The sequence below is a fragment of the Mytilus galloprovincialis genome, chromosome 7 (genome assembly GCF_965363235.1).
Source record: "Mytilus galloprovincialis chromosome 7, xbMytGall1.hap1.1, whole genome shotgun sequence".
NCBI lineage: Eukaryota > Metazoa > Mollusca > Bivalvia > Mytilida > Mytilidae > Mytilus > Mytilus galloprovincialis.
Window position 1 is genome coordinate 42,922,424 of NC_134844.1, and position 21,814 is coordinate 42,944,237.

At 31.0% G+C, this 21,814-nt stretch overlaps 1 protein-coding gene across 1 annotated transcript; it reads left to right on the forward strand.

Moving 5' to 3' along the window:
• Positions 1–1,605: 1,605 nt before the first annotated feature.
• LOC143083051 (cleavage and polyadenylation specificity factor subunit 3-like) lies at positions 1,606–21,207 on the forward strand. Its single transcript, XM_076259186.1, has 17 exons — positions 1,606–1,683; positions 2,439–2,502; positions 4,842–4,939; positions 5,878–6,006; positions 6,470–6,554; positions 8,037–8,129; positions 8,590–8,679; positions 10,697–10,847; positions 11,067–11,242; positions 11,956–12,114; positions 12,919–13,065; positions 16,193–16,345; positions 17,002–17,113; positions 17,812–18,005; positions 18,864–18,951; positions 19,476–19,639; positions 20,696–21,207. Exons 1-17 carry the CDS (start codon positions 1,613–1,615, stop codon positions 20,798–20,800), a joined length of 2,079 nt encoding a protein of 692 aa, XP_076115301.1. The 5' UTR covers positions 1,606–1,612; the 3' UTR covers positions 20,801–21,207.
• The last annotated feature ends 607 nt before the right edge of the window (positions 21,208–21,814 follow it).

Here is a 21,814-nt window from a genome sequence, read left to right on the forward strand (position 1 = left end):
ATTTGGTCTGTTAATTTTATTATTTGTTGAATTTATAACTTAAATATTATAGTTAGGTCACATTTATAACGATAAAAGATAAATAAAAAAAAATGGGGGTTTTCGCTGGTGTTTCACGGTGTGTGGTGGTGTTTGGTGGTGGAAAGACCTAAAGGGTGCCTTAACCAATTGCTGTTGTGTGTCCAACTTTTCGTCTTTTGAAAACATCCCATGGAACTCGGAGACTCAGCAGTTGATATGCTGGACTGAGGGATTTCTTGAGTTACGTAGAATTAAACTCTTTGGATGGGTTGTTCCCTCCCCAGATGTGAAGATGTTGTGAAAGCTAATATATGAACAACCAAACAAACATCAGCGTCCACAGAAAAAGTATATTTCCTGAGAGTGATCTTCATTTAGTTTTTCCTATTTTTGATTTTCACTTTTTGTTTTTACATATCACAATGAAATTAATATATAAATCAATAGAAAAAAGAGAACATAGTAAAAAGCTTTTTGATTTTCCATTTTTGTTTTTACATATCAAAATGAAATTAATAAATAAATCAATAGAAAAAAGAAAACACAGTTAAAAGCAAATGAAGATCAGGAAATATAGGCTTCATAAATACAGAATAATTCGGTCTAGCAGTAATGAATCACTATAATAGCACTAAACTATCTAACTTTTGAACTGTCAGACCATTGAATCATTTGACTATTTGACCGTCAGATTACCACTATCATCATGATCATGACTATTGCTAGTCAAAATAATTATGACGTCTTGAAAGGCTTTTTAACCTTCTTGCTGCCGACCGTTTTTCAAGGTTGCATTTCATATGCCGGAGAATATGACAGCTCGACGTCTGTGAAGTAACATGCCAAACAACAACATTACATTTGGGACCAATTGGAGAAAATCATAACACTGTTTAATCATTGGTTTTTTAATTCCAAGAGATACAGCATTGATGAGAAACTTGCATAAATTTTACCATGGACATATGTGTCTCTTTGGTAGCAAGAGGTTTAAATTTGTATCTGTGACGCCTTCCTAACTAATTATTTAGACTACACAACGGCCCCTACAACGGATCTGTAGCTAAGTATGCTAAATTTTTCTGCGGTTTTGAGGGAGATACATTTGTTTGCCACAATTTATTTGCATCCTGTTTTTTAGTTTAACCAAGGTTACATGTATTTATGTTTATGCCTCAGCTGTAACCAGGCCAGGATAATTGTTTTTCAAAATCCTCCTGATACCCCTTCCCAAGAAAATCAAATGGTAATCCCCTAAGAAGACTAGAGATATAAAATGAAAAAGATTGTATTTGACCTAAATACTAAGATACATTTTGTATAAGATCCTTACTATAATTTTCGGCATATTTTTCATCATGGGCGCAGACATCTTGGATTTTACAAATGCAGATTTTTAAAAGAAACGAAACTATTTAATAAGGAGGTATTATTAAACAAAACAAATAAAATTAAATAGATAGTTAACAAATATAGATGAATTTGCAATGAAATGAAGTTATTTTTGTGTTATTTTATGAAAATGTATGACATTTAACGGTATTTATGTAAGTTCTGTTTGTCATATTAAGAAGTAACAATCAGAATAAAAATGGCTTCTAATGAAACAACAGAGGGCCAAGTTCCTATAGAAGAAAGTGATCAGTTGATTATAAAACCATTGTTAGCATATATTTTCACTCATAAAAAATAGCTATAGATTCTAAGCTTGTTCGTCCTTTCATATAAAGTATTATTAACTGTGCTTACACACACACAAACAAAAAAAAACAATCAAACATTTGTGATTTTTTTTTACTAATATCACATTCTACCTACCATGAATACATGTATATGGTCAGATCATATGCTTTCGTACCTCTTACGAATTTGTATTATGCATGTTTTTTTATTGGAAATTGTGACGTCACAATGCATTCTTAACAGCACGAAAACCCATGAGACAAAGCTATAGTTAATTAGATTCATATAATTTTGCAAAACAGGGCGCCCAAATTGAATAATTACAACATAACTGTATCTTTAAGAGAGCACCTACTGACAGCGATGAACTTGAAGAACTGTAGGTTCCATTAGACGTACCTTTATATCACAATCTGGATATCTACACAGCTTGACCAAGGAATCTGTGCCTTTAATTTATGCAAATAATAGGACTGTTTGAGTATCGCATACCAAAATAAGAACTCTAAATTTGATATCTGATACATACATGACATACATCTTTATGCAGATTTTTCTCAAAATCGCAAAAATTAGTCTAGCATTTTTGTCCATTCTTCTAAAATGCAATGATAAAAAATGGATAAATGCCCGCAAAAATTTCTGAATTTACAGTAGTCATGCTGGTTCAGAATTACCTCTATTTATAGTTTATTATATATCATATTTCTCTCATTTATTAATAATTGTTTCAGAGGTTCTGGTCAAGAAGTAGGTAGATCATGTCACATACTGGAATTCAAAGGAAAGAAAATTATGGTAAATATTCAGTTACTGGTGTCAACTTTCCAGAACCTATTTTTCTGTCTAGTACACTTTCCTGGGACATTTGAGTGATCAAATCTTTCACTATCATGACTCTCATGACTATTGAGGGAAAAGAAATCACAATTTATCCACCTTTCATAATAATGATAATGTGACCATAAAAAGTTGTATGTCATTTAAAAATGTAATAATTTCTTAAGCAAGTAAGATCAAATATCAAAATCACATTTGTCTGCTTAAGCAAATATTAGTTGGTTGCAATTGACATTGGTTAATCAATTTAACAAGAGTGTGACGAAATACAGAAAAATCTTCATCATGGTAGATACAAAATGTAGATATAGGAAGACGGTCCTACATGTACTAAAAAGCGCCCGGGAGCGCCCGGGGAAAAGAAAAAGCGCCCGGGGAAGGAAAATTAGCGCCCGGGAGAATAAAATAATAAAATTATATAACAATAAATATTTTCCATAAAAAAAAATCATTGCTCATTTTGTCCTTAATATAAATTGGAATATATGTACAATGCTACATCTAAAGTGCCGGTTCTTGCACTTTTGCATTTTAGATATCAAAATTGTATATACAATGTAAATAAGTAAATAAATATAAATGAGAGTATATAAAAGAATCATGAACGATATTGTCCTCGATCAAAACGTATATTTTGTTACTTAAAAATAATCAGTACCTGAGGTCTAATATTTTAGCAACTGCATGGTGAACACCTTTTTTATGCAGATGCTGATAAATATATATGATATCTTTTTATAAAACTACAACTGTTTTAATGGCAATTCTTATCAGGGTTTTAATGCTTAGTTTTAAATTTAAACAAAACTCCTGCTTTTTACCCCCTTGTTTTAACTGCGGTACATGTATAGTCCTGCTTTATTTGCTGATTTATTATGTGTAACTCTTTAAATATTGATTAGAGTGATATTTATCTGTGAAATTTAAGTTTTTTTACATTTTTCATTTCGATATCGTTTTTGAAAAACATGTCTTTTGATGTCTTACAATTTATAAATCTTCAGCATAAACTGTGATCCATTACTATCTGTCTTTCGAAATAGTAGGCCTATTCATATATTATTGTTAAAATTGAAACATTTATACTTGTTTTTGTGTTTTATTAAAAATGTCTATTATCTTAATTTACAAATTACTTGTCTAAAATTTAAAAAAAAAATCAATGTGCATAACTTATTTCATCGCCGGACACAAAGTTATCTCATGCCAATAAAATATCTATATAATTTCCCCGGGCGCTATTTTTCTCCCCCGGGCGCTATTTCTTTTCCCCGGGCGCTATTTTTTCTTCCCCGGGCGCTTTTTCTTTTCCCCGGTCACTTTTTCTTCACCCGGGCGCTCCAGGGCGCATTTTAGCATGTTTAGTAGGACCCTAGGAAGATGTGGTGTGAGTGCCAATGAGACAACTCTCCATCCAAATAACAATTTAAAAAAAGTAAACCATTATAGGTCAATGTACGGCCTTCAACACAGAGCCTTGGGTCACACCGAACAACAAGCTATAAAGGGCCCCAAAATTACTAGTGTAAAACCATTCAAACGGGAAAACCAACGGTCTAATCTATATAAAATAAAAAAATGAGAAACACGTATAAATTACATAAACAAACGACAACTACTGTACATCAAATTCCTGACTTAGGATAGGTGCAAACATTTGCGGCGGGATAAAACGTTTTAATGGATCCCTTTTTCTGTTTTTCTGAAACAATTGCATAACATCACAACATAGAAAAACACACACATAGATTACCTTATCATGCTTATCCGGTTGATCCAAAAAAGTAAACAACACCTTTGATTAATTCACTTTTTTGTAATGAAAAAAAAAACCTTAATGTCAAATGAATGTACATTTTAATTACATTAAAGGTGCATAAAATACCTCTTTTATAATATATATATAAGCATGATAAGGAAAGATTGTTTTAGGATCAGTTCTGTCAATATATACTCAGGTAGCTCAGAGAAAGAGATTAAATCAGTTATAATTAGGAGTCATGAAATATGTTCTAAAACAGGCAGATTTTTTGGTTCGCATATTTATCAAATATCGCCTTGGGAATATAATCTCAGTATATATTGCAGAATATTACCTGAAAGAAAACTCTTCAAAGGACTCAGTTTCAGACACATCTGTTTTACTATTTAAATTATAACAAACCACAAACTAATTTTTTTAATTTACAGAAGTTAACTCTCCATGCAACCAATATGTACAATTGACAATTAAAATTAAGGTTACTATTGTAAGAGTACATATGTATTGTTAAAACGCCATATTTTTTGTATTGTAGTTGGACTGTGGCATTCACCCAGGACTTCATGGAGTTGCTTCCCTTCCATACCTAGATTGTGTAGATGTTGAAGACATAGATCTATTGCTGATCAGTCAGTAAGTGATTAATTGAAAGCAAAAATGGTTTATAACATTGAGAATGGAAATGGGGAATGTGTCAAAGACACAACAACCCGACTATAGAGCAGACAACAGCCGAATGCCACCAATGGATATTCAATGCAGTGAGAGTCTCCCACACCTGGAGGAGTCCTTTAGTTGGCCCCTAAACAAATTTGTCACTGGTTCAGTGATAATGGACGTGAAACTAAACTCTGAATTATACACAAGAAGTTAAAATTAAAAATCATACAAGACTAACAGTGGCCAGAGGCTCCCGAGTTGGGACAGGAGCAAAATTGTGGTGGGGTTGAACATGTTTTTTGATATCTAAACCCTCCCCCTATACCTCTAGCCAATGTAGAAAAAACAAAAGCTCAACAATACCAATAGTAAAACTCAATTGAAGAGAAGTCCGAGTCCGATTATGCATTATTACAATTTGCATTTATCTTGCAGTGATTATAGTTTGGCAGTGCCATACAGGAAAAATGATCGAATGAAACATGGTTGAACTAAAACAGATAAAATAGAGAATAGGTAATGTGTCAAAGAAACAACAACCTGACCAAAGAGCAAAAAACAGCTGAAGGCCACCAATGGGTCTTCAACACAGCGAGAAAATCCCGCACTGAAAGCCTGCTTTGCCTAAACAAAGATGAGTACTAGTTCAGTGATATTGGAGGCCATACTAATCTCCAAAACATATAATTGAACTAAAATGAAAAATCAAGACTAACAAAAGCCAGGGGCTCCTGACTTGGGGCAAGCCCAAAAATGTTGCAGGGCCTGGGTAATACATGTTTTGTGAGATCTCTACTCTTATACCTCTGGCAAATGTGGAATAAAACAGATCTGTTAAGTATTTTAGTTTCTATAGCGAGATTTAGTTTTTGTTTAGTTCTATATAGTTCTATGTTCTTTATATTTTACAGCTTTCATTTAGATCATTGTGGAGCATTGCCATATTTCTTAGAGAAAACAGCATTCAAAGGACGGTGTTTCATGACCCATGCAACAAAAGCTATTTATAGATGGCTTTTGTCAGATTACGTCAAAGTCAGGTACATTAATATAGCAGTCCAACTGATTTTAATGTCACCCTTATCAGTGACACTTACATTAAGAAAGTAAAGTAATAATAAATACTGCATGAAGTTATAACTGTATTAAATGATAAGGTTGCTTTTCTTTCCAAAATTTATATTCATCATCAGTTTGAATTAATTTTATACTGATAAGGATTTCAATAGATGGACATCAGCAAGGTTTCTAGAGGAGAATGTTGTTGAAATCATTGTTGATTTCTGTTTGATGGACATTGAATAGTCATATGGTCACTGACCTCATTTTTTGGTAAAAATGTTAATAATCTACTTTTTACAGCTAATAAATTGATGAAGTTACACTTATTTCCTGTTTTGTGGTATTATACGTTACATTGACATCTTTTTCTGATATTATCATCAAACAGTGTGTCTTATAGACTTATACATTTAGTATTTTCATTTGTTTTGTATTTTGCAGTAATATATCGTCAGAATATCAGCTGTATGCAGACAGTGATATAGAGAAAAGTATGGACAAAATTGAGACTTTAAATTTTCATCAGGTAAGACAAAAATAATGATGACATTTTTAACCCAACCATTGAGTCTATGTCATTGCTCTAGATTTTAAAATATGAGAGAAATCTAAATTATTAAAACATTATATGAGTACATGACTAACAGAAAGTATAAAATACCATTTTAATCATCTACCACCAGCTTGTAATTCTTTCTGAGAAGAAGAAAAGTGAAACTGATGCCTACAACCTAAATGCAGGATAATAGACCAGGCATCCTGATTTCCTTAGAGATTGTTTAAAGAACGTCTGAACCCCTTTATTAAGGGTAACAGATAAGTCTGAGTTATCCAAAATAAATGAATTTAACATTTATATTATGATATTTGATATGATTTTCAATGAGACCACTATTCATAAAAGTTTTCATATTATATCTGGTGACTGTGCTTCATTTCAGTTAACATTTTCACTACATGTATAGCAAGTTAATATTCCTTTCAGTACTTTGGGGAAAAAAACGTTTAACAACTGCTCTAAACAAAACATTTGAAAAGAAATTACTTTAATGTTGTACCTTTAAAGTGTATCAATGTTCATATTCAAGTCAGATTAGCACTGGTGATTCTTTGATTATTACGTTAAGACAAAAAGTGAAATAATAAAAAAAAATTAAAAAAATTATGAACTATGTAGATATTTGCAATTGAGAACACAGCAATTCACATCAGCTGGTACATGTATCATTTTGTTTATTTTCTTTGGTTACATTTTCTACATCAGACTTGGACTTCTCTTGAACTGATTTTAATGTGCGTATAGTTATGCGTTTACTTTTCTGCATTGGCTAGAGGTATAGGGGGAGGGTTGAGATCTCACAAACATGTTTAACCCCGCCACATTTTTGCGCCTGTCCCAAGTCAGGAGCCTCTGGCCTTTGTTAGTCTTGTATTATTTTAACTTTTAGTTTCTTGTGTACAATTTGGAGTTTAGTATGGTGTTCATTATCACTGAATTAGTATATGTTTGTTTCGGGGCCAGCTGAAGGACGCCTCCGGGTGCGAGAATTTCTTGTTGCCTTGAAGACCTGTTGGTGACCTTCTGCTGTTGTCTGCTCTATGGTCGGGTTGTTGTCTCTTTGGCACATTTCCCATTTCCATTCTCAATTTTATGTTTAAAAATTGTGTTAGTGCTTGTATTGCTAAGAAAAAACATACCTCATAAATTATACTACATTTTGTATTTGTAGCAAGTACATAAAAATGTGAAAAAAAGAAAACATCACAATTTTGTATTTTATAGTTTTGTACATAATCAGACTGTTAGTTTTTCTTGTTTGGATTATTATACATTTGCTCATTGTTGATGGCTGTAGGTCATGGTTTATACTGATAATTTGTCTCATTTGCTATTACACCACTTACACATTTGTATCTTGAAAGTTTTCTTTGATATTTGAACAATATATCTTCTATGATGTTATATTCATGTACTCTGTATAGTAATGGAAGACTCTTTTATTAACAGGAAGTAGAGGTGAATGGAATTAAATTTTGGTGCTACACAGCAGGACATGTTCTTGGAGCTGCCATGTTTATGATAGAAATTGCTGGTGTCAAGGTCAGTGCCACAAATCAATTTGTCAGAAAACATGAGCAGATCAAATCAATATCTTGCACTGCCATGCATGGTTAACATTGCTACCTTCATATGAGATTATTTTTTTTCCATTCATGGTATACATGGTCCTTGCTTCATGTGTTATAATACAATAATAGCTTTTCTTGTGAACCAATAATAGAATAAAATCATCTAATAGAGGAATAGAAAGATATGAACTGAAAGACAAACAGAAATAGTCGAACTTTAAATTCAACTTAATTTCAAACAATATAAATTTGTTTAAACTTCATTGTTATCAAAATGAAAAAGTTCAAAAAACAAACTAGGTATATATAATCAAAACTTTACTTTATTCCTTATTTGTTCAATTCTTGTATTTACTTCCCCACTTTAACATAAAAAACCAATAATTTAAAACCATTTTATAGAACCATATTTCTTTTTTTGTTGTTTCCAGGTTTTATACACAGGTGATTTCTCCAGACAGGAAGACAGACATTTAATGCAAGCAGAAATACCAAATGTTCACCCAGATATATTGATTGTTGTAAGTTATCATAATCACATTCAAAATTATTTCAACTTTTATTTTGTCAATTATAGTTAGATACCACTGATGTAAAAGGAACCTGGTCTACTAGAATTAAATGTCAAGTATTGGTATGCGAAAATCCAGTTTAAATTGCATCTTTTTTTTTTTAACTTTGTAAAAAATGTAATCAAGGTAATAATTGGACAATGACTAATTGGGAAAAAAAAACTTGATACCTATACACCTGAATGTCAACACATACAATTATAGTTCTGTTAGATTCATGCAAAAAGTCTTAATTGATGCAGTAATAGCATGATAATATTAGTTACAAAGTGTTCAATTGTCCTAATACAAGAATTTATCAAGCCAAAAACAATCATATCGGGTGAGGCGAAGCCAAACCCGATTATAAATTTTATTGACCCGATAAATTCCGTATTAGGACAATTGAACACTGTGTAACGAATTTATCCTGATTTTGTTGTATTACATATTATTATATTTGAATTCAATATAAGGACAATATCAACCAAATATATTTTAGATATTTAATATAAAACTGTGATTTTTTTTTAATTAGGACTATGAAGCAACTCGTTTTTAAATTTTTTTATTAGATCAGTGGTATAAGGGAGATAATCCCAATTGACGTAATAAATAAGGGAGACAATTCCTATTGACGTAATAAAAAATTGTACTGAAATTTATTAGGACAATATCAGCCAATCAAATTGCGAGAAATTACTCTAAATCAGGATAATATTAGTTACACAGTGTTCAATTTTCCTAATACGAAAATTCATATCGGGTTTGGCTTCTCCTCACCTGATATGAATTTTATTGACCCGATAAATTCCGTATTAGGACAATTGAGCACTGTGTAACAAATTTATCCTGATTTTGTTATATTACATATTATTATATTCTAATTCAATATCAGGACAATGTGAACTAAATATATTTTATATATTTAATCTAAAACTGTGAAAATTATAAATATTAGGACTATAAAGCAACTTAATAATTTTTTATTAGGTCAATGGTATAAGGGAGATAATTCCGATTGATGTAATAAATAAGGGAGATAATTCCAATTGACGTAATAAAAAATTGTACTTAAATTTATTAGGACAATATCAGCCAATCAAATTGCGAGAAATTACTCTAAATCAGGATAAGAAACTTTACTTTCATTTTTATAAAGCACAGGTTATCTAAAACCAAATATTCACTTGTTAGCAAAAATGTTCCAAATAGAGCTGGAATATATGAAATATATATTTTTTCAAGCATTATTGAGATAAAAGTCATATGAAACTTCAAATTAAAAAAAAATATGCATATGGTTTTTATAACTAAATGACTAGTTTTTATTATAAAACTTATGTACTTGTATTTTTTTCTCAAGAACATTCAATCATTTGTCCAATTTTAGAAGAAGTTTACTTTTTTTATATTGCTTGCTTCCAGCAAACAATTCGCCAACATGTTTTCCGTATGCATCATGACCTTTCTCGTAAAAATCCGGTGATCGCAGTCCGCAAGTGCGAATAGAAAACCAAACTTAATCATTGCTCTGTTATCAAGATAAAGTATATCTCATGTACCTGTTATACACGTGCTTACCTAAATAACCATGCCTCTTTGTTGATTGTTGACAAATAGGTGACAATCGTTAAACTTCAGCTTCAAAACACGACCATTAATTACCTGCCATATTTTGACAAGAACACTTACCAATTGAAATATTTTTTGACGATTATACGAAATTCATGCGAAAAAAATTATAAAATTGTGCAAAGAAGACTAAGTTGATGATATTTTGTATGCATTGGTTCAAGAATTGTATTAACATTATTTTCACTGGTCACTTGTTTCATATGACTTTAAGTAGTGTCAAGTTTGTTGAAAAGCTGAAAGTGTCCTTTCACATCTTAATTGAAACTAATGGTTTTAAATGCAGTATTACACATACAACACACCCACTTTTTGTACATTATTCTGTATTATAAATGTGTTATGTTCCCAGGAAGCTACATATGGCACACACATTCATGAGAAGAGGGAAGACAGGGAAGCAAGATTTACTGGACTAGTCCATGATATAGTCAGTAGGGGTGGAAGGTGTCTCATTCCAGTATTTGCACTTGGAAGAGCTCAAGAACTTTTACTGATTCTAGGTTTGTGTATGCTCAAGAATATAATAACTATATGAATATAAAAGTTAATGTTATCGTATCACATTTTGCCTAGTCCAATTTCAAATGTCAAAAAAACTTCACAAGGGAAATTAAAAAAAAACCAGTAAAATATTTCATCAGCAGAAGATATAGTTTGAAATTTTCTTTGCTATTTTAAATGTCAAGTTTTAAAATTTATTTTTACAATTCTGTTTTTAGATGAATACTGGAGTAATCACCCTGAATTACATGATATACCTATATACTATGCTTCATCGCTGGCTAAGAAATGTATGACAGTCTATCAGACTTATATCAATGCCATGAATGACAAAATCAAACGACAGATCAGCATCAGCAATCCTTTCGTCTTCAAACATATATCTAATTTAAAGGTATGTTAGTGACGACATTAAAAGATCGATGTAGGATAAACAACTTAAATCAAATAGTTTGGGGGTGGGGTGGGGGAGGGGGTGTTAAAATTCTGCAAGTTTTGTATATCTAAAATCGATTTTTACATATATCCCTTTTGGTAAATCAATTTTTCCCAAATTAAGTTAAGAGGGGGGTGTGGGGGTCAGTGAAAAAACTATGTGAATTAAGTTTTTTATCCTACATTGAACTTTTGATGTCGTCCCTTAGTCAGTCACATTTGATAATTATTGTAAGTCTTGTATTTCTGCCATGTTTTTATTGTACGAAAATGAAATGGAATCAGTATCACAAAAATAAAAAATCTAATTATAAATTTGAGTGCATAATTTCTATGTAGTATTTATTCAAATCTCAATTAATTAATCTCATGTTTTTGTCCATTCTTCAAAAATAGCAATTTTAAATGCACACTAACATTTCTAAAATTACCTGGGTTATAAGATCTAAACATGTTGGTATAAAACCTTGACCATTTTTTGAGAATTATTAATGTTAATGGTTATCAATGCTTTCCTTGGGAGTGATTATCGTAGAATGTTTAAAATACTTTGGATGATTAAAAAACTAATGTTTACATGTTAGCAGAAAATATATAGCAAATTTGGGCAAAACAAAAAATGCTCAATACAATTTTACTTATAAGCTACATATATCTAATCTCTTGTTATAGAGCATGGAACATTTTGAAGATATTGGACCTTCAGTTGTACTGGCAAGCCCAGGTATGATGCAGAGTGGACTTTCCAGGGAACTATTTGAGAATTGGTGTACAGATAAAAGAAATGGTTGTATTATTGCTGGCTACTGTGTAGAGGGTACATTAGCAAAGGTGATTATTACTTCAATCTAAAGTACTGGGAAAGTGATCATTGTCACATATAAGCTCTTATTAGTTTTTTGTGCAATTAAAAGGGGGATAATATATCGGCTTCATCTTATTTTATTAAATTATAACAGACTTTTTATACCCCTGCCTTTGAATGTTTACCCTTGTCAATCTGCATTCTAAAATTGTTTTCACCTCTCTTATTTTAGTTTGCTTCAACCAAATGTTATGAAACTTATACACAATGCTCATTACCACCAAAAACACAGATCAAGTTTGAATTTTGGTGGCATCACTTTGACTTTTTAAGAGTTATGCTCCTTTACAAATAGAAAAAAAATAGCTGAATATTGCTTTCTGTTCTCTAATTTATGCTTTCCTCAACCTAATGTTATGAATCTTATACACAATGCTTAGTATCACAAAACTCAGATCAAATATAACTTTTGGTAATGTCACTTTTACTGTTCTCGAGTTATATGATTGTATAATGTTATGTGCAAGGTGTGGCATCATCTGTGTCCCATGGACACATTTCCCATTTCTTTTCTGGTATCATGTAACCATAATCAGGTGATATTTAATGACAAAATACAAATTTCTCTTATTAAAAAAATATGTGTACCTTTCATTCCCATTCCTCTAAAAATTAACAGTTTATTGCAAAAGAAAATTAAATTCACTTGTTGATAAAATTAAATTAAAAAACCTTGCTGGGTGTTGTATGAAAAAGGCCAACCACTGGAAGCACTTATTTTACAAATTATTGTGATAAAATTAATGAATGAATGTAACTTTTCTTTACAGCACATTTTGTCAGCACCAGAAGATATTGTTACAATGGCTGGCGCCAGACTACCTTTGAAATGTTCCGTAGATTATATCTCATTCTCTGCTCATACAGATTACCAACAGACTAGTGAATTCATCAGAATACTCAAGCCTACACATATAGTAAGTGTAGAATGAAAGACACAGAGAGTGTTTTTATAACTTACATGTAACAAAAAATGGGTTGTTAAATATAAAAATTTTGAGGAAAAGTTTCTTTTCTGTGAATAATTACGCTTCTGCTACCAAAAAAATAAAATTGGCACCAAAACAAACCCCCCAAAAAAGTTTGGATCTACCAACTGAGATTGAAGAGATCAAAATATGTTTATGAATAATATGAGACAAAAACTCCTGATAAAAAATACCCATCCACTTTAATTTATCAACATTATTCAAAATGATTATTTCAAACACATCTCATCACCTCCTTTTTACCCCCTTGTCTTACAAAGATGAACACACTATTTTGCATTGTCCAACAAATCTTAAAAAACAGACATGTGATTATTTTCAAGAATCTTCTTTTGTGATGGTTTCCAATTCTTTCCTCATTTCTTTTTCTTCACAAAGCTGAAATCCAAGTCATATGAAATCTCAAATTAAAAAAAATTGGCGCTTTGCATTTGCACCGATCTGCATTTCATTTGCGCTGATTTTTCTTTTCATTTACGCCGATTTTTTACAGGTAAATTACAGGTTAATGTTATTTTTCATTTATCATTACTGACCTCTTCCGTTAGCCAGTTGTACAAATCATATAAATTGTCAATCATAACATGTATATGACGGTTGTCCTGTGCTCACCACAAGGAGGTGGAAGTATGATGTCGAGCAGGATAAGTCTATTTAAACGCACTATGTTCACATACTTTAAAACAAAGAAGTAAAAACCTTAGATAAAAGCACCCTGTTTATACTAAAATGACGAATTGAAAATATATTTACAACATTAAAATTCATAAAAACGGAATACATTAAAAGCATAAATCTGTTCTTGCAGAGTATTTATAGGCAACACATCTAATATATTAATTTCTTGTGATTTCATCTCTTCTATATTTGTAGTTATTGTCAATATTGAAGTCCATTTTTCCTTTCTCTGACTTACATACTGATGCGGGCATTTCTACAGTTTGCATTTTAACATACGTAACTGCCTGGATTTTCTTAACTTAAACAAAAGTGCATGATGTTAATTAATAAATTAATTTTACCAATATACCTTCAATTTATAGTACATGTACAAGTATTTACTTACCTGTGCTAAACTGTAAATGCAATTAGGAGAAAATTTTAAATCGGCGCAAATGAAATAATGACAATTTAAAAAATCAGTGCAAATGTCATATGTAAAAAAAAAAATATGATGCATATGTTTTTTATAACAAAATGGATATTTGTCATTATTAAACTTATGTACATATACTTTTTTCTGAAAAAAATTCTTTAATTTGTCCACATTTAGAAGAAGTTTACTTTTTTTAATTGCTGGCTTTCAGGAAGCAATTCACAGACATATTTTCTGTAGTGTGACCCCTCTTCGAAAAAATACGGTGGTCGCAATACACATGGATCTGTAACTGAAATAAACTATTATCTGATTGTACATGTTATACACGTGCTCAATATCCATGCTTCTTCTTTGATTGTTTACTATAAGGTGACCATTGGTAAACTACAGCTTCAAAGCATGACAATTAATGAGCTGCCATATTTTCTGTTCATAGCAGACAGAAAGAAAAACAAAATGAAGATTATACGTTATTTTTGCGTAAAAAATGATAAAATCGTGCACAGAAGACTAAGTTTATGAGATCACACAATAAAACCAATTTTATTATATTGTAGTGAAATTTGGGGTTCATTTAAAATTAACTCTGCTGCTTGCAAGAAAAAAAGTGATTATCTATTTGAATTAATCTACATAAATGATTATTTGGAAAAATCACATTTCAGATATTTAAAGTATATTCTTGGTGTAAATAAGAAAGCCTCAAATTTAGCAGTGTTATCAGAGGTTGCAAGATTTCCTCTTTATTTTTCTGTCATTATATCTATGGTAAAATATGTACACAGGCTTAACAAGTTGGACACAGGGTTACTTTATGATGCTTATGTTTGTAATAAAATTTTAGATGCAGAAAACATTAATTGTTGGTATTCATCTATGAAATATGTACTTCAATCACTTGATATACAAAATTTAGATACAAAGCTCAATAAATTAATTAAATTTGTAAAATGTAAACTTTGTAATAGTTTCAAAACATTTTGGTTGGTCAAAAGATCTGAAACCTTATCACAAGGTAATAGCAAATTAGAGAATTATTTCAACCTCAAGACTGACTTTGTAAAGGAGGACTATTTATCAATTAAAGATTTTAGTATAAGAAGAGCTATATGTAAAATGAGAATAAGTGCTCATGATCTTAAAATTGAGAAAGATAGATATAATAAAAAATACATAGAGAGAACTCAACGTCTATGTCATCATTGCTTATCACATGGATCAAATTCTATTGAAGATGAGACCCATTTTACAGTAAATTGTCCATTATATGATGAACAGAGGAAATTATTATATGATAAAGCTACAACTTTTTGTACTAATTTTAAAGAACTACCTAATGATAAGAAATATTTCTGGCTGTTCACAAATGAGCATTTACCAACTCTCATGTGCCTAGGAAATTACATTATTAAAGGGTTAGAAATAAGATCCAGATGTAAACAAAATATATGAAGTAATTTAGTATTTTATTGTTATAAGATTTAATATAATAGTTATATAAAACACATGTTGTGTTAGGCTCTGATCCTGTTCATAACGTTAAAGTATGTATTAGTTTTCTGTTTTGCTTTTTCCAATCATATTGTGTTGTAAAATGATGCCCTTTATGGGTTCTTGATTAGATTAATAAAATTCTTATCTTATCTTATCTTCTTATATACATGCATTGGTTCAAGAATTGGATAAACATTATTTTTCACCAGTCACTCGTTTCATATGACTTTAAGTGACCATGAATATGTAAATTTTGCTCGTACCACAAAAATGTATAACCCACAAATAAAAGTATTTTCACAGTAGACAAGTTGTAAGTTCAGTTCAAGACTACACATTATAGATGGAGGATCTTTGGTTAGTTTATGCATGATGTTTAATGATAAAGGACCACAATATAATTGATAATACTATCTTTATTAAATGTGGCTATCTATATAACAGAATTTTATTTATACACAGGTACTTGTCCATGGAGAACAGAATGAAATGTCCAGATTAAAGGCAGCTTTGGTTAGAGAGTATGAAGATGATACTGAATACCAGCCGTTTGTACACAATCCTCGTAATACAGTGTCCGTAGAATTAAACTTTAGAGGAGAAAAAATGGCAAAGGTAAAAAAAAACCATTTTGTTATTCTATTAGGAAAAAGAACATAACAAAATATCTTGTATTTTGATATCATTACATTAGATGTATGTTTCATTATAAAAATTTATTCTGTTTGGCTAACTGCATATCATGTGTTATGCCTTAAATAATTGCATTACTCGATAAAACTTATCATACATGATAGCACGAGGTCCAACAATAAAGTGCACAGGTGAATTAAATTTTAAAAAATGATAAAATTCGTGTTTTCATGATCCTAGCTAAAAAATGTAATTATAAGTATTGAATGCTTCTTTTTGTAACTTCATGGAGCTGGCATGTCAGTTAACTGCTAGTAGACCCGGCCCCCCCTTACGTGGGAAAAATTTGGTTGATTATATAGGGAATCATTGAAGGACTGGAGCGGGCCCCCCTTAGGTCAGTCAGCAGGCCCCCCTTATGAAAAGTTCTGGATCCTCCACTAATCACATTGACACTCATACCATATCTTCTTATATCGATGTGTAGGGTACTATTGATAAGGCCTTCAAACATTAACTTAAACTACCGGTTAACTGGTTAATAGGTTGAATGATTATACGAGTAACCGGTTAGGCAAAAGTAAACGATTTGACAACACTAGTTTTAAATAATGTTTTTGTTGGGTTTTCTTTTTCAGGTTGTAGGCAAATTGGCAGCAGATCGTACAAATGTACAGAATAAGAAAATATCTGGTATCTTATTAAAGAGGAACTTCAACTATCATATACTGGATCCATCAGATTTGTCTAGTAAGCATGCATTTAGTCTATGTTGATATAACTGGCATAATATTTTAGCTTAATTTTTTATGCCAATTTAAGCACATATGGTTTTTTGGTGGCTGTTTTTTTTTATCAATGGAGGAAGCCAGAGTGCCCGAAGAACCATGAACTTCAGTAGGAAAATTAACAATCCTAGTCGATCAAAAATGGAGTCTAACACATCTGGCAGATGGGGTATTCAAACTCACCACCTCAGTGTTGACATGCAATTGTTGGATCAATTAGACCTTTCTGCCACCAAGGCCCTTATTTAAGCTTGAAAATTTATAGTTACCGAAGAGATTTTTTCTTTTTAAATGAACAACAGTAATTATAATTTACTACACTTCCCACTTTGCTTGATATTTCAGTTAAAAAGTATTTTACTGTTTTCAGAAGAAAAAAAAGTATACTTTATTTTTAAAGCCTGAATTATATATGTTGTTGATAATGTTGAAATTAATCATGAATCCATAAAAAGAATAACAAATTTGGAAATTTCAGTGTTTTCATCTGAAGAAAAGTGTTTATGATTGTTTTGATTTTGATTATTAGAATACAAATGTTTAATTTGATTAAGTAATATTTATTTAAATTTTGCTTCAGATTTACTTATTTTTAGTAAGTCTTTCAAATACATGTAGTATTGGATTTTGATTCCAAATATGAGTTTATTTTTATTTCAGATTATACTGATCTAGCCATGAGCACTGTGACACAAAGAATCAGTATAGGTTTTACTGGTACCCTACCACTATTACGTTATTACCTACAGCAGTTATCTGGTGATGTAGAGCAGTTTGAGATCTCTAGTAAACCAGCTTTAAAAGTCTTTAAATGTATAACTGTTGTTATTGAAGCAAGAATGGCTGTGATAGAAGTAAGCATAGTAATTCAATGATGCCATTTAGTTTGTACATTATTACCAGTATGTCAAAATAGATTTCTCAATAATCAGTATGTTTTTTTTTCAAAAATGGAGATAAAGTGTTCATTTTAACTGGCATCAGCAATGATCTCCTGATCTGCCTGCACCAAATAGTTTTTACTTGCTTGGCTTGATCATCTTTATGACAATACTGCCTTGGGTGGGCATATCTATATTTCACATGTGATTAAAAAAAAGAAGTAAAATCACAAAAATACTAAACTTTTAGGAAAATTCGAAACGGAAAGACCCTAATCAAATGGCAAAATCAAATGACAAAACACTTCAAACAAATGGACAACAACTGTCATATACCTGACTTTGTACAGGCATTTCCAAATGTAGAAAATGGTGGATTTTTTGCCAGTTATTTATCTATGGTCATATGCAATATCTTGTTCCAGTATCCTTTACCAATATACCTGAAAACAATTGTTATTCTAATAGTTATCAAAAGTACCAGGATTATAATTTAGTACGCCAGACGCGCGTTTCGTCTACATAAGACTCATCAGTGACGCTCAAATCGAAATATTTATAAAGTCAAACAAGTACAAAGTTGAAGAGCATTGAGGATCCAAAATTCCAAAAAGTTGTGCCAAATACGGCTAAGGTAATCTATGCCTGAAATAAGAAAATCCTTATTCTAAAGTTTGTGGAGATGTGTTCAACCCCAAAACTGTATTATTGCAATTTTAATGCTTGTCCTTGTCATCTTGATTTCAAAATATCTTATTGTATGTTTTAGAGTCATTGAATGCATGCATGCTATATAGTGAAGTCTTTATTATTGTCTGTTTGTTTTAATAGTGGATGGCTAATCCGGTAGCTGATATGTATGCAGATGCTGTAATGACAGTTGTACTGAGAGCAGAATCAGATCCTATGCCACAAAGAAGTAAGAATTTAATAATAGAAACCATTTTATTGAATGCAAGCAAAATACAGAAATAAAGAACTGATGTTTAAGTCATGCAACATCCTTTAATGTTTATACAACCCCGTGCTAGAGTAGAAATTTCCAGGAGTACTTGGTTTTTGAACAGTCAGCTCAACGGTCATTTTAGATTTCCAAAATTTGAATTAGAAGCATATACAGCTGTCAAATGTATACCCTACAGACTCATGAAAAAAAATCCATGCAAAGTGGGTGTAATTAAAACTAAAGAGAATCAGCCAACAGTATGTAAACGCTTAACAGATTTCAAAATCTCTTACCAAATTTAACTCAGCCTTGATATTTATATATAGTTTAAGAGCAGTTCTATGTCTTTGAGCTTTTGATTTTGCCATTTGATTAGGGACTATCTGTTTTAAATTTTTCTCAGAGTTTGACATTTTTGCAAGGGCATTGGTGTCTTACATATACATCATGTACATATAAAAGTGATATTAATAGCTACGACTGTATGTTATTTGCAGATGTACCACCAGCCTTGTTGGTAGACAAAAGTCATGTACAGGAATGTTTACTAGAAATGTTGACAGACATGTTTGGTTCTAGTTCTATCAGTAAACTCATCAAGAATGACAGAATGACAGTTACAGTAGATGATAAAACAGCTGTAATTAATGTAGACACTTTGGTAAGAATTATAGTAGTATTGGTATGGTGCTGCACTTAGTAGTAATTTAGTAGCAATTTTGGCCAATGTACTGTGGATTTAATTATTTTTGTTAGTACATGTACCAATTTGTAAGTGGATGTTTTATTTGTGGTTTTGCTGAAGTTTGCATACAAGCCGACTTCTTAAATATTTTTTTTTTATTAAAGTTATATATATATCACACATTCTTAAAATATTAAAAGTTTTAACTTTCTTCAGTTAAGTTCGAAAGATAGGGCATAGATAACAGCTAATCTGTAGCCAACAATATTGATAAGCCCTAGTCAAATATCATTATTTTGTCGATCCTTCAACAATTTGTAATAGAAGCAAACCATAGCAAAGCAATATATACCATCAATATCAGGAGCAGTAGTTTTGTTCAGTCTATGGTTAAATTTTTAAAACATTATTAATTTTGTCAAATTGTTGTGAAATTGTATGAAAACTTGGACATGAGCATTTTAATGATCGAAAGAGATAATCCTGAGCAAAAGTTTTAAAAGTGTTTCTTCTTTTCAGTGTTTTACAAATAAAAGGACTTAGTTATTTTTGCTGTTAGCATAAAGATACAGTCTTAAGTTTTTTTCAGACCTCTGTAACATTGTCAGTCCTTCAGGGTATTCATTACTTTTACAGAAGCTTTTTTATGACAGTATTCAAAGCATCAGTAAAAGGAGTTTTGCAGTAGAAACAGTCTGGAATTATATGGCTTTAGTCATCAATAACTTTGTCAAACCATCATGAAATGATATGAACCTTGGATAGAGGCTTTTTAAAGATCAAGAAATAGCACCTGAAGAAAAAAAAATTTTAAATAGAATTATTCAGTATTTTACTTTTAAATGGACTTATACCACATCTCCTTATTCTAATAGACTTTTTGCCAGTCCACATAACACTTTTAATCTGACATTATCAATAGCAGGTGAGACAACTCTTTCAAATTTTTTATCATTGCAGTCCAGGATTAGGATGTATGTACTCACTTACCATTTTAACTTTCTTCTTTAAATTTCTATTTTTACATTACAGGATGTGGCCTGTGAGGATGAGACATTACAACAAGTTTTACAAACAGCTGTATCTAAACTATTCCTAGCTCTGTCACCACTAAAAGCCAATACACAGTATCTGTGACAGTGGTAAATGTCAAGGACATAATCATAAATAAAAAGAGGTCATAATGTCAAGGACATTATCATAAATAAAATGAGGTCATAATGACAAGGACATAATCATAAATGAAAGAGGTCTTACAAGAGAGAATCATGTAAAAGTGTCAACCTCAAAAGTATAAGAGATTTTATAAAGTTGGACCAAGCTATATTGATCATGAGATATAAATGTAGCAAGGCTGTAGCAAAATCAGTCTCTCAAGAAACTGATGAGTTAACCTTGTTTCTTCTGTCGGATAAAGTCTTGTAATGTGTGTTTGTAAAAAGTATCAAAAAGGCATCATTCAAGTTGCAGCTATTTTTTGTTAATGATTTGTATCATTGTTGTATAATGTACTTTGTTATAAAATAAAGATCTGCAAAATTGTATTACTGTTTGTCATTGCTGATTATGTTGGATTGGTGTTTAAATACTAGTGGCACATATAACATAAGGTACAGGAACTACCAGTGGCAAATATTACATGAAGTACAGACAAACTTTAGTTACTGTGATATGAATATTATTTTGTACAATACTGACACAGATGTTCACATGCAAGTTCACACATAACAGTACACAGCAAGACATGCCACTCTTCCCTGACACTGAACCAGCCATTTTTGACACTTTCTCTAAAATACCCCATTGAAAAAAGCAAATTACTATTATAAAAGTCTTGTTTGACCCAGTTTGGAATCAAAATCTCAACCTCCTGCATAAAATCCGAGGTGGTTAGTGTGTTTTATAAGTGGTTGAAATGTTTTAAGGATTTAAGATTGCAAAATTCTGCTTGTTTCTTTTGTTTTACTTTTTAGGTGTTCTTTGTTTTTTTCGGTCAGTGTGAGCTAAAACATCACAACCTATCTGTTACATTGTCTGTTCATTAACTTATCCTAAATTTAGTTTTAAAAATTGTGAGAAAATGGTTATAAAAATTTATATAAAAGTATTTTTGCAAGACCTTTTTGTTTTTTTCTAATAAATTCTATGGAA

Coding starts and splice junctions, on each gene's coding strand:
- LOC143083051 (XM_076259186.1), top strand. CDS start 1,613: ATGGCTTCTAATGAAACAACAGAGGGCCAAGTTCCTATAGAAGAAAGT. Junction 1,684..2,438: donor CAGTTGATTATAAAACCATT/GTTAGCATATAT, acceptor TAATTGTTTCAG/AGGTTCTGGTCAAGAAGTAG. Junction 6,007..6,469: donor TCAGATTACGTCAAAGTCAG/GTACATTAATAT, acceptor TGTATTTTGCAG/TAATATATCGTCAGAATATC.